Source organism: Ornithorhynchus anatinus, chromosome 10 (genome assembly GCF_004115215.2).
Source record: "Ornithorhynchus anatinus isolate Pmale09 chromosome 10, mOrnAna1.pri.v4, whole genome shotgun sequence".
Lineage (NCBI taxonomy): Eukaryota > Metazoa > Chordata > Mammalia > Monotremata > Ornithorhynchidae > Ornithorhynchus > Ornithorhynchus anatinus.
In genome coordinates, this window is record NC_041737.1 from 50354309 (window position 1) to 50368412 (window position 14104).

At 50.2% G+C, this 14104-nt stretch overlaps 1 protein-coding gene across 2 annotated transcripts in view; it reads right to left on the reverse strand.

Annotated features, from left to right (window-relative positions):
- Positions 1 to 2499: 2499 nt before the first annotated feature.
- Positions 2500 to 14104, reverse strand: part of CNOT4 (CCR4-NOT transcription complex subunit 4) — a 104608-nt gene continuing 93003 nt past the window's right edge. The window contains exons 11-12 of one of the 2 annotated variants that reach the window (XM_029073235.1): positions 4785 to 4997; positions 2500 to 4003 (exon numbers count right to left, since the gene is read on the reverse strand). In XM_029073235.1, coding sequence (XP_028929068.1) covers positions 3702 to 4003; positions 4785 to 4997 — 515 coding nt within the window. In that variant the 3' untranslated portion in view covers positions 2500 to 3701. The remainder of the gene's footprint in view (positions 4004 to 4784; positions 4998 to 14104) is intronic. The other variant, XM_029073236.1, reaches the window with a different exon arrangement.

The following is a 14104-nucleotide window of genomic DNA, read 5'->3' on the forward strand; positions in this document are numbered from 1 at the left end:
TAATGTGGCTATAAAAAAGGCATTGACTGTGGTTTCCTATCTCCTCTCAATGTGCCCCGCCCAAATAAAACAGATGGAGGGGGTTCAGTTTCTAAAACATTGAAATCCTAACGTTGACACAGTGTAAAGCGAAAGGTAACAGACCCACCTCCTCCCATATCACGGTAAGACCTCCAAAGATTCCCCTACCCCGTCTCCGGTTTCTTTTCCTTTTTCCCAGGCAATCTGGAACCACAGACCAAATTACACTGTACCACCGGCTTGGTTTGTTTAGGGATTTTTTTCTTTTTTTAACCATACAATCAGTTTTGATTTCGGGAAGTGAATATGCTAACTGTACTCTTGTGTTTTCTTTAAAAGTTTCCAGTCCGACTACCAGTAGACAGACGGGCTCAGCAAATATTGCAAAATATTTCAGAAATAAATAAATCACCGGGGCCACAGAAGTCCCACTTGACCTGTAAAATTGGTTTTGCAGCTCCGCATTAATCCATATCCACTTATCTCCCTCCCACCCGCACCCCCATCCCACGACCCCTCTCCCCCGACTTCAAGCTGCATCCCTCGTTAGCAGGCCACGAGGAAGTTAGGTGTGTGGTCTAGGCATTCTAGTTATTGGAGGAGGTAATCGTTGGGCTTAGTCTAAAACTCCCGCTTGGGGAGACAAGTATCTGCCAGGAACAAATACACTCCGAGTCACCCGACGACGCTCAATCCCCGAAAGCCCAACAAGAAACGGAGGGCACCCTGTGTTCACTCTGGCACAGGCTTATTGAATAATTCTCATTTTTTTCAGTGCTGGCCTCCTGGGTCCGTGCTTATTTTCAGAGCTGCATTAGATCCGATCTGCAAGCAAAAATTGCCCCGATTATACGAGCTATCAACTCCCCCTCTTAAAAGGCTGCTTTAAAAAAAAAATCAGATCACCTATTCACTCCTCTGTACCGGTCTCTTTGGAGATTATGGTAAAAATACAATCTTTCCTGTGAAGAAAACTCACCCCTCGAGTGCCTGAAGAGGGAAATTTATTCATTTTTTCCCTTGCCCATTCCGTTTACCTTCCAGGGATCCAAAACCTAAGCACTCTTCTGACACTGGAGTTCGTTTTCTGGGGAAAGGAGGGTGCTGATCACGTTGGTGAGCACTTCATTAGATCGGCTCCTTCGAAGAACAAAGTATCGCCGTGGCATTCCTCCGGGGTCAACTCCATATATTTTCAAACTACCCGATGGATCACCGCCCCTATGGGTATCCAAGCTTGACCTTCCGTCCCAAAGGGTTCCCGACCCTTCCTCCTGCGGTACAATTGGAGGCCTCGAGGTCAAACTGTCTGGTGACTCGAGACCCTAAATTAGAAGGGGAAAATCAAGTTCTGTGGGGTTCTGCGGGGTTCTGTGATCAGTCATCTGCTCCTAAAACCGAAAAGCAGGGGTGAACCTCCTCATTCACTTACCCAAATCCTGGAGTGGATTGGCTGTACACCGAAGCACATACCGAAAAAGTCACCGACTTCAAATCTTGTCTTCGGCTCTCCCCTCCGCATTCCTTCAGGAGTGAGGAGGAAAAGGTCCCAAAGGAGAAAGAATCAAAGGGACCGGCGCTTTTAGCCATACTTGTTCAAGTGGCTCTCGGCAGCGACAGTTAGGCCGGATGGATCATCTTCACGACGTACTCATCGAACGGTGGGAAGGTTGATGCACGTCAATCATTCGTCGCCACATAAAGCAATATCGTAGCCGGGCTATTTTTCTTTAAGGCCGAGCATTTTAAAAAACACACCGCCCCTTGGTAACTGGAAAGAAAGCAAGAGTGAGGTAGTCCACCCCACGCCGGAGGTCACCACACAAGCTAAGCTGAGACTCGCCCAACGCCCCTACCTGACCCCGGGAAGACGTACTGTAGGGGTGGCTTCTTGTGAAGAGGAGGGTTGACTTGAAACCGCCCAGCTTTGTGTCGGAGCCTCTCCGGCCATTCCACGAAGTACCGATTCAACACTCCATCAGTCGACGGCACCGAGCGCTGCCCGTGAGCGGAGCACCGCGCTTAAATGCTTAGTACCGGACACGGGCAGCGCGTCGGTCTAGATTAATCACGGTCTCAGGTTCGACCGGTTTCTGCCCGGGGTCCTCTGCCAGTTAGTGGCGAGTCAGTCTGCCTGTCCATCACCCACCTGCTTGCTTCCTCAGCTGGTGGAGGAAACCCCTTGGCGGTCCCGGGGCGGGGGCCGAGGGGGCTTCCCGGAAGCCGACGTAGACGACATTCCCGCTGGCTAGACGCCCCCCGCCGGCTTCTGGGTTTGACAGTGAATGCCGATTTCGTCTGAGCCCCGGCCCAGATGGTGACCTCTAATCTCTCTGCCTTGACGGCCTGAGTCCCTCGCCCTCCCGACCGGAATATAGTTTGGCGTCTCCCGGCTGCTCAATCCCAAGAGTTTCCCACCCACGTGAGCGTTAGGGATCAACAAAAACAGAAAACAAAACAAAAAAAAAAAATCAAGGGTCATCATCAAGTTTTCTGTTTTATTTAAGATTTTAGTTTTAATTCTGAAGAAAGAGGTACATTTCCTTGTTTTTAGTTTTAGCGTCAGGTTATAACCATGTTTAACTGTTTTTTTTTCTTTTATCCTGTCTTTTCAATACTGCACAAACGTCCAGAAACTACAGGGTTAAGTAAAAGCTGCAGGCAGAGGAGGTCAAAGGTTGCGCTCCTGATGGTGAACTTATGGCCCCAATGCAGTGTTATCCCAGAGTGCCCTGGTCAGAATTTAACTTTGGGGGGGGAGAAAAAAAAAAAAAAGAGAGAGACTGACAGATAGAAAGACTGAAGTAAATATCACTCGTATTTCAGCTGCTTATAATATGATGTATATGCTAGGTATTAAATCTGTGAATACTTTTAAAACATTTATGTTTAAATCTAAAGCCAAAATTTTGGGTTTTTTTGTTTTTAAAAAAATCTCATCCCTCCCTTCCCCTCAACTTTATAAACTCTCTAGCAACAGGTCAGTTACTGCTATAGAACAATATTCCTCCTTAGACCAACTTTCATGACAACCCTTTGGCTTACTGACATCATCAAGTATCCCTGCAACTTGCCCCCCAGAAAAAAAAAAAAGGGAAAGAAAAAAGGGAAAAAAAGGGGGAGGAAAAAAAAGAAAAGAAAAGCATTTTCTCTGCACAGTGATATGCCTGAATGCAAACTGGATGACACCGCTCTTTCCACTGCGGTTCGGCCATTTCTTTTTAAACGAACCGGTTTCTTCAGCGTCTGCAGTTGATTCTGCATTTACCTGACCTTCCCCGTAGATTAACTGTCATTTTCTGCTAGGCAGAAAATATCATTATTATGTGCAAAAGACAAACGGTAATTCTCTAAATATCAAAACTGCCCTTATTTCTCTCTTTTTTTTTTTTCTTTTTAAAAGGCTTTTCGGAAAAAATTTCAAGTGTCGCTCGGACACTAGCTCAGCGGAAACTCGGACGACAAAAAGGTATGGTGATGACCCTGCGATCGCATTGCATTTGGGGGGTGGGGAGGGGGCGGGGGACGGGGCGGAGAAAAGAAGTCGGATCGGGAACTGGATTCTTCAGAAAGAAAGATATGAGAGGGGGGACGGAGGATGGATGGATGGATGGATGGACTGGAAGGGTGGAGACAGGGTGGGCTGATTCCTGCATTTCTAACGGTGCTGGCTCCTTCCCCTAATGGCGGTCCAGTGCTGAACTCTGTAGTAAATCTGTGGGGGGTTTGCTGGGGGGTCTGAAGGCCGTCTGAAAACCTGGGGGAGGGGAGTGGAAGCTGGTGGGATTGGAAGGGGGCGAGTAGGGATTCCAGCTGGCTCTGTGCAGAGGGATCTGTGTGCTGAAGGGGTTACTGTGCTGGGTCTGGGACGGGGCGGCACTGGGGCCGTCCATCTCTGTGAGGGCCTGGAGGGACTTGAGCCAGTGTGGAGGATTGTCGTCTTGAAGAGAGTCTAAACTGTTTCCTGTGGACGCCGGGATACCTGAGAAGGGAAGGAGAGGGTGGAAACCGGTAAGTCCGTGGAGCAAGAGTGAGCGCGCGTCAAGGAACGTCAACCTGAGAGGAAACGTCACCCGTCGGTCGTCGGGTCTGTCGACCGGGTGAAAACGCCCCGCCCCTCGGCCATCGGAAAGAAAGCGACCGTATGCTTTTTCCTCCCGGGTAGCTCCTCCCAACCATGAGCTTTTGTCCTCCCGAGCGCCGCCCTTCGTCTCCGCTCCCTCTCCCCGCCCGGAGACCGAGACCCCTCCCTTCGGTCCCCGCGTCTGCCCTCGCCCCGTCCCATCTTCCGCCCCCGGGGTGACCGGGGTCCCCACTCCGCTACAGACTCTCCGCCCCCCGGCCGGTCCACCCCGAAACGGGCCGTGGACGTTCCCTGACCGTGCTTCGCCCTCTCTACCAGGGACGCACGAACGCTACCGCCTTATAAGAGAGAGCTTTATAACAAAAGTGGAGTATGTCCCTTTGCAAACCGAGGAAGAGGCCCGTTGGGTGTCTCGGGACCTTGGGTGCAGACACAGGCTACCGGAGGACCGACCGCAGGATGCCGGGCACTTGGACCCCCTAGCCAGGCTCCGGGCCCCTAGAGGGGAGCGTTCATTAAAGCCACCTGAGGGAGGGCGGGTCCCCTAAGGCCGCCCGGCCCTGGCGGCTCGGGGAAACGGAAGAAGACCGGCTCACCGCGGCTCGGGTCGGCGGCTGCCGCTTCCCCGCTCGGGTGGTGCCGGTCGGTGGAGCTGAAGGAGGGAGAGATGGTTGGTTACCTGTGATGATGGCGGGGTCCATCCAGCTGCCAGGGCTGTCCCAATTCAGGCTGTCCGTGGTGGCAGGGTTGGACGTTGGCGCACTGTGGTTGGCGTTGGAAGGGGAAGAAGCATTGGGCAGTCCACCAAAGTTGATGTTAATGTTGGGTAGAAGTGCCCTTAGCCCGTCCTGCCATTCCTTCATATTTAAACTCTCTACAGAACTGCTGTTGTCTGGGAGATTTACCAACAAAAACAACAACAAAAAAAAAAAAAAAAGAAAAAAGAAAAAAAGAAAGAAAATTAAAAAAAAAAACCAAAACAAAAATAAAATGAAAGATAAAAAAAAAAAAAAAGCGGAAGTTAGAAACAGATGTTCGTTCTTTGGTGGGTAGAGGGGCAATTATTCTTTCTGTACTAAGCATTTCATATTGCAAAATCAACTTGGGCTGGGTTTGACAGCAATGTGAACTTGGAGAGGAGGTCAAAATGGTTTTTTAATTTTCAAGTCTTTGGAGGAAGGAAGGGAGCTACTCCTCCTTCGCTCATGCAGCCTCTTCCCTTATGTGTACTTAGCAATTTTTAATCCAGTTTAAAGGCTTCAACGCCCCCACAGACAGGATTCCAGTTGCACTACGTTACAGTCTGAGAGGGACTGAGCCCATCAGACTTTTCTGCTCTGTCAAAGCGCAAGACACCTGAAAGGCCGATCGTGGGACGTTTGCCTCTCAGTCCACTGAACGACGAAAATCCATCAGTGGTATTCACTGAGGGCTTATTTTTCGTTCAGGACTCTGTACCGAGCGCTTGGCTAAGTACAATACAGAGAGTCGGTGGGTGCGATCCCTCGCCCACAAGGAGCTTACAGTCTGGAGAAAATGTCGGGACCGACCCGTGACTAAGAAACGCCTGTCAATCCGGGGAGGGGGGGTTTACACATTTTGTGGAATCTAAGGCTGGAGATATCACTTCAGTGCGAGAAGGTGGGGATGGGTTCTTTATTCAAAAAGAATAATTTTCCTCCTCTAGGCAAAGGCAAGGGAGGAATGGACTAAGAGATCTTTCTGAACACAGGGAGTTTACACACTAACAGGGGAATCATGCAACCTTTTTTCCTGTTAAAAAATTATTAACAAAGGGCAGCTCAATTCCTACCTAGCCGTTGGGGGTCAGATTTAAGGAGTCTAACTAGTCTAACGGGTTTAGACTAGCAGCAGTGGCATTATTTAGGGCCTGCTTTAAGCAACACACTGTACTAGGCGAATTACAAGGCAAGCCCTGCGCTTGAGGCGCTCAATGGAAGGAGTCAAATATGCCACAATTTAGGGTTTTCCACTACTCTCTTCTCAGCCTTGCTGGGCAACAGGACTAGGAAAAGGGGAAAACAGCGGGGTGGGTGCTGCTCGGGCAAAAATTTCAATCCGCCAGATTTCCACATACGCTCTTCTCTATATGCCAGTGATGTCTGGCCTATTCAAAGTTGACGGGTTGCTCGGAGGATTCCCTAGGTCTATTACGGACGGTTATCCTGCCCGGTTCACCGCCGGACTGGACAAAACGCTTTCCATCCAGGCATAGCAAAAAAAATAGTCCTGCCTCCTCCAAATGGGAAGGTCAAGTTCATCGAAAGAATAGTGCCACAGAAAGGACGAAAAACACACGACATACAGCCCACTGCTGTGTACATTCAATAACATGAAACGCGACAGTGTCCACGAAGGGCTAAGACCTCTCCACAAAAGCACCTTTAGACACCTTCTAGCTTTTAAGTCACGGAACCCAATCAGTTCACTGGGTAAGAGAGGTTCTTAAAGGCATCGAGGGTGGTTGACAGATTCATCGGCGGTTCACGTCTCCCGAGCCATTCTACGGGACCGGGGATGAAGGCGCTTCTGAAACCTAGCACCTCCAGGTCACCTCACGGCTTAGGCGCTCACACTTCTCACTGCACAGATCGTCGTGCTCTATTACTTCCTCCTATCTGTCATTTTTTTCATTTAAAGTGTCCGTCTCCCCACCTAGGCCGTGAGCTCCTCGAGGGCAGGGATTTGTGTCCACTGATCCGATTCCACTCGCCCGAGGCTCAGTTCAGGGCTCTGCACGGAACACAGGCCCTCCCTCAACACATTCTTTAGACTGGACTGATTTTAACCAACTCCAAATGCAGCTTTCCACCTCCGGGTAGAGGCCTGCTGTTTAGACAGCCAGTGTGCGGACAATCTAAACCAGGGCTGGTGGAGATAATGTTGGGCGAAGAAGGGCCTGAATGAGGAACATCTGGTGATCCGAACGGCTCTCTCAGTTCTGGTTAGAAAGCCGATTTCCGGAACTACCGCAGTGAATTACCACATTAATGCAATCACTCAACCTATCCCGCCTAGATTACGGCATCAGCCTCCTTGCTGACCTCCTAACCTACCTCTTCCCACTCCAGTCCATTCTTCACTCCACTGCCACTGCCCGGATCAGTTTTCTACAGAAACGCTCAAGACACGTCACCCTCCAACTCTCAAAAATCTCCAGGGGTGGCCTATCTACCTCCATATCAAACAAAAACTCCTCACCATTGGCTTTAAAACACTCCATCACCTTGCCCCCTCCTACCTCACCTCACTCCTTCTACAAGCCAGCCCGCTCACTTCGGTCCTCAGGTGCTAACCCTCTCACTGTGCCTCCATCTCACCTGTCTCGCCGCCGACCCCTGGCCAACGTCCCACCTCTGGCCTGGAACGCCCTCCCTCCTCAAATCCGCCCATCGTTCTCCCCCTGTTCAGAGCCTTACCCAAGGCCCATCTCCTCCAAGAGGCCTTCCCAGACTACGCCCCACTTTTCCTCCCCTCCCACTCCCTTCTGCGTCGCCCTGACTTGTTCCCTTCGCTCCCCCGGCCCTCGCCTCGCAGCCCTTAGTTATACACCTGTCATTTTATTTATCTGTATTGATGCCTGTCTCCTCCCACTGTGAGCTCGCTATAAGCGGGGACTCTCACGCTTTATTGTTGTATTCTATTTTCCCAAGCACTCAGCACAGTGTTCTGCACACAGTAAGCGCTTAATAAATACGACTGAATGAACGAACTATTTTGGTAAAAATTTATCGGGCGTAAAGATTGTGCCTTTTGCCACAGAGGTTCACTGTCTTACAGTGAAAGCTTTCTGAATCTGGAAGGGGAATGCTATCTACTCACATACAGGTTCAGGGGTGAGAATTAGCCAGGCAGCCCCTGAATCCAGACACGGTCCACCCGGGGTAGGAGGCGGCAGGATCTGCCATTACACCGTGATGACGGAAATTGCCGGGGTGGGGATAAGGAGAGGTGGGCACCCCCACAGCTTAGGCAATCGGATTGTCAGCATGGCCTAGTGGAGAGAGCTCGGGCCTGGGAGTTCGTAAGAGCTGGGTTCTAATCCTGACTCTGCCACTTGCCTGCTGTGTGACCTTGGGCAAGTCCCTTCACTGTGCCTCAGTTTCCTCATCTGTAAAATGGGGATTAAGACCGTGGGCGCCACGTGAGACAGGGACTGTGTCCAACCTGATTATCTTGTATCTGCCCCGGCGCTTAGATCTGTGCTTGACACTTAGTAAGCGCTTAAATACCGTCGTTAATATCGTCGGCGTCGAATGCTGTTCAATCCTGGGCCCACAGACAGGAGCAGAGGCCCAGATAAGGAAGCTTAGCGGGGCAGGAAGAGTCACCACCAAAGAGGCAGACGGGCTAGGCCAAATGGCCAAATTTCACAAGGAATTCTCCAGTGGACCTGCCAGACCTCCTCCCTTTCCAGATCTCCTCCCTTTCCAAGGAACCAGAAGCTTTAACAAGGGAAATGTCCCGGAGAGGGGGGAAGCAAGCTAAACATTTGAGGCCGTAACGGTTGAACCTACCCTTGGGAAACTTCGCCCTCAAGAGGGAATCGATCGGCCGTATTTCTTGAGCGCTTATCGGGGGCAGAGAACTCTACTATGCACTTAGGAGAGTACAACTTAACAGAGCTGGGGCACACGTTCCCTGCCCGCAACGTTAGTCTCCTCCTAGACAACGTTAGTATAAACACATAAAGTAAATTATGGATATGCACATAAGCGCTGTGGAGACTCCCTAAGAGAGGCTTTAGTATAATAATGACTGCTTCTTACAAATACACAAATATATTTCCACCATAATCTCAAAGATGCAGGCAATTTTCCCTCTGCTTAACTCTTTATTCACACTTACCATCAAACTCACAACTCATTGATTTAAAAAACGCCACTAGAAACAAGTTTAAAAGAAAGCCTTCTGTGGCAATACATTCAATGCATGAAAGTACAGTCATTTGAGAAACCAAGGCTATGGGGCAACGCTCTACAAGCGGGACAAATTATAAAACTTTAAATCCAAAACTAACTCTACTGGAGATGCAGTGTGGCCTAGTGGAAAGAACACAGACCTGGGAGTCAGAAGGGCTTGGGTTCTATTCCCAGCTCTGCCACCTGTCTGTTGTGTGACCTTGGCCAAGTCACTTCACTTATCTGGGCCTCAGTAAAATGGGGGTTAAGACTGTGAGCCCCACTTGAGACATGGACTGTTTCCAACCTGATTAGCTTGGATCTACCCCAGCGCTTAGTATAGCACCTGGCACTTAATAAGTGCTTAACAAGTATCGTAAAAAAACCCAATATGACAACTGGGGCCAGCCAATCGTCTAAAACAGGCCAAATCATCTAGAACAACCCCAACAGGTTGTGGGTTCTAATCCCAGCTCCGCCACTTGTCAGCTGTGTGACCCTGGGCAAGTCACTTAACTTCTCTGTGCCTCAGTTACCTCATCTGTAAAATGGGGATTAAGACTGTGAGCCCAATTGGGGACAGGGACTGTACCCAACCTGGTTACCTTGTATCTACCTCAGTACTTGGAACAGTGCTTGGCACATAGTAAGCCCTTAACAAATACTATCATTATTAATTCAGATTTTCACTGCACCCCTGACCATAACCACTTGGCCGCCCTAGAAGATCAATAAAGATCAATAAAGACTGGGCAGGTCAATCATCAATGGCCTTTTGGGGCACTTACTATATGCAGGGGATTATGCCAAGCACTTTGGAGAGCACAAGACAATGAAGTTGCTGGAAATAATAATAATAATAATAATAGTAGTACTTGTTAAGCGCTTATCTCCCGCTTTAAGGCTTCTATGGGTAGCCCTGGAAACAGGAGAAAGAACAATTTCTAATGTTTTCCCAAGACTGCTGAGTGCAGCTGGTGGGGGAGGGAGACAGAGAGAGAGGGGGGAGAGTCAGAGCAATCCAGAGTCGGTGAGGTCACAAGCTGGGGCCGTACCACCCCTGGGCTTCTAATAATGGACAGAGCCCGGACGTGGGACTTTGAAGGACCCGGGTTCTAAACCTGGCTCTGCCGTTTGTCTGCTGCTGGGTGCCCCTGGGCAAATCTTCACTCACTTCTCTGGGTTTCAGTTACCTCATCTGTAAAATGCGGATTAAGACGGTGAGCCCCATGTGGGACAGGGACTGTGACCAACCTGATCACCTTGTACCTGCCCTACTGCTCAGAACAGTACCTGGCACGTCGAAGGTTCTTAACAAATACTATTATAAAAAAAAAAAAAGTTAGCAGATCCATTCTGTGAGTGACCTTGGACAAGTCACTTCACTGCCTCAGTTACCTCATCTGAAAAATGGGGATTAAGACTGTGAGCCCCCTGTGGGACAACTTAATTACCTTGTATCTACTCCAGCGCTTAATACACTACTTGGCACAACACACTAAGCGCTTAATGAATACCATTAAAATAAAAATAATAATAATAATACAAGGGAGATGTCTTTGCTGGGCAGAAGCGTCCACTCAGCTGAAAGCAGGGGCAGCTGCAGCCAAGGGAGGGGCACCACCTTACGGAATCACGTTCCACTTTCCTCCCAACAGGTTCGATTCATGACTGTAGCATGATCCATTCCAAAGACCCGACTTAGGAGATCATTCAATGCAGAATTCCACTACAGAAACAAGTCACTTGCTTCTCTTTGGTCAATTCCAGTGTGTGTTTCTGTGGGGTTTTTGTTTTTCCGAACCTCACAAACCCACCCCTAAATAATCTGGAAATGAATGTTGCGTGGGTAGGATGCGAGCACTTAAAAAGTACACAAAGTCCCTTTAACAGAACCTCAGATTGGAGCAAAACCTTTGCGGTACCTTGGATTTGACACGGCTCCCGTGACCGTGAGGACCGTGAGGACCGTGTGACCTTGACCGCCCCCCTACCTCGGTGGTGAAGAACCTGGAATTCGGCTCCGCTAACCACCACGCTCTGGCCCGCTCCCCATATTTATCAGGCCTACGTCTTCTGTCTTTTCAGGGGGTCATCTCTCTTTACGCGTCTGCTGCCGACCCAGTCCCCTTTTTAGATTGCAGGCTCTCTGGGGGAGAGGGACCGTACTTAAATCTCATCTGTTTTCCCCAGCACTTGGAGAACCAAGGCTTTGCCCACGGTAGGGGCCTAGGGAGTGAATCAAGTGTCGATCTGAACATAGCAGTGGAGTCTGGGGAGTAATCAGAAAAATCTACAAATCTCAATACTGTAACCCACTGGTCAAGTTGAAACGGTTGAAACACGTAAATCCCCGCCTCTACCGTAACGCATTACACTCCTTACGACGCTTTCTGAAGAAACCAATCCACTTTTTCACCCCCTTCAGATTTACTGCTGACCCCATGAGCGAGGAACCTCTAGTACCCAGAATAACTAGAAATTTGGACGCCATACTCAAGCAGATTGAGCCTCAACTCCAAGACGACTCCTCGATTTGTAAAAGGGTAATCTCTTCCCGTTCTACTCAGTAGACCTGGCCTTCAGCTCCCGAGACTCCCACTAGGCGATCCGCTATGACTGAGGAGGAGCGGGGAGGCCTAACGGAAAGAAGACGGGTCTGGGAGGCAGAGGACCCGGATTCTAATCCCGGCTCCTCCACCTGTCTGCTGTGTGACCTTGGGCAAGTCACATCTGCTGTGCTTCAGTTCCGTCACCTGTAAAGTGGGGATTAAGCCAGTGAGCCCTATGTGGGACGGGGACTGTGTCCAACCCGATTAGTTGTATCTATCCCAGCGTCTAGTACAGTGCCTGGGAATAATAATAGTAACTGTGGTATTTGATAAGTGGTTACCGTGTGCCAGGCACTGTACTAACCGCTGGGGTAGGTACAAGCAAATCGGATTGGACACAGTCCCTATCCCACATGGGGCTCCCAATCTCAATCCCCATTTTACAGAGGAACTGAGGCACAGAGAAGTGAAGTGCTTTGCCCAAAGTCATACACTCGACAAGTTGGCAGAGCCGGGATTAGATCTCATGACCTTCTGACTCCCAGGCCCGTGCTCTGTCCGCTACGCTACGCTGCTTCCACAGCACGCGGTACATAGTAAGCGCTTAACAGATATCACAAAATAAAGGAGAAAGAGGGGCATCTGACACAGCATTCACCTGTAGATCCCAGGAAAATGTCTGACCGAGGCTCCTCCGGGCCTGACTTCCCCCTTTCTCCTAAAGGGATGGAGCCAGGGCTCCACCCAAGATGCTGTAAAAGCCTGGACTCTGCCGCACTACTCCGCCAGGCGAGTAGTAAAAGAAAGAGAAGCCGTTCCCGTTAGTCTCGGCAGCAGCACTTCTCCAATCTGAGGATGGCAGTGAGGGGGTGGTGCAGACTCGAGGCGAGAATCGCCGCTGGCAAGTGACGGCGGCGTCTGCTGGAGCCCCGCTCCTCTCCCTTTGCTCCAATGGCGCCCCTCTTCTCCTAGCCTTCCTTAAGCGCTTACTATGTGCCAAGCACCGTTGTAAGCGCTGCGCTAGATAAAAGGTAGTCACGTTGGACGCAGTCCCTGACCCGTACTCTGAGTCCCCATTTTTTACAGATGAGGTAAGTGAGGCATAGAAAAGTAAAGTGACTTGCCTAGGGTCACCCAGCTGACAAGTGGCAGAGCGGGGATTATATTATCTCATCTCACCCCACTTCCACACAAACACATCTGCCATTTCTAGGTAGAACAAAGGAAGGATGTGTTTTTCTACTTTTCCCCTCTCTCGACCACACAATGATCCCGCCCCTCATTTGGCTACCGATCTACTTGCCCCAAACAAGCTCCTGCCCCGAGGCCTAGACCTGGCGCATCTTTCTTTTGGCTAATTCTAAACTGGGCTTTTCCAGGTCGTTCTGGGTTTTTTTTGATTTAATGATATTTGTTAAGTGTTTACTGTGTGCCAAGCACTGTTCTGGGCACTGGGGTAGATAGAGGCTAATCAGATTGGTGCAGGCTCACGATCTTAATCCCCATTTTGCAGATGAGGTGACTGAGGCCCAGAGAAGGGAAGTGGCTTGCTTAAGGTCACGCAGCAGACAAGCGGCGGAGCTGGGATCAGAACCCAGGTCCTTCTGACTGCCAGGCCCACGCTCTATCCGCACTGAAATGCCACTGTCCACGTCCTGGGTTCTGAGCAACAGGTTACCTCACTCTTCTCATTATATCACCGTGCAAATGAGTAAAAGCTTAAGCAACTCGAAGAAGTGGGTGAAAAAAATCACTGGGGGGAGAGTCTACTAGAAATTTGCGATCAGAGGGGAGCGGTGGAAATGTGTCTAGCTGCAAGACTATTTTTCTGTTCTCTCAGCTGGTGATTCCGAAGCCAATTCTCACCACCGAGACCACTTCCTGGGAACGGCAGGCATCGCTGGAAGATTTCGGAACACGAGGCCCCCTGCGTCAGGGGAGGAGCCGCCTCCGGACCAAAGGGAGCCGCTGACTGCAAGAGGAGGGGAGGGAAGGAGAGGGGAGTGCAAGTGTGCCCAGTTGGAGCTTAGCCTGGGTTGGCTTTGTGGCAACCTATTCTGGCCCTGGGGGCTTTCCCAGGCCTCTGTAGAGCTCTGCTTCTAATAATAAGTGCGGCACCTGTTAAGCGTTTAATACGCGCCAACCACCGTATTAAACACTGGGGTAGATACAAGACACAGTCTAAGGGGGAGGGAGGGCAACTATCGAAACCTCCTTTTACAGACGAGGAAACTGAGGCCCAGAGCTGTTAAGTGGCTTGCCCACTGGTCACTCAGCAGGTAAATGGCAGAGCCAGGATAAGAACCCAGGTCCTCAGACTCACAGCCCCGGGCTCTTTCCCCTAGGCCGGACTGCTTCTGCCGTAGAAGTGGTGACTCTTGCAGGAGTTGTTCACGAACAAGAACACTGAGAGTCTGGTAGCCCACCCAACTGAGGCGGGTGGGTGGCCGGGGGTGGGGGTGCTCAGTGAAAAGGGGTACCATGGGTTGGAAGGGGAAACACAAATGGCAAAGAACAGCAGGAAA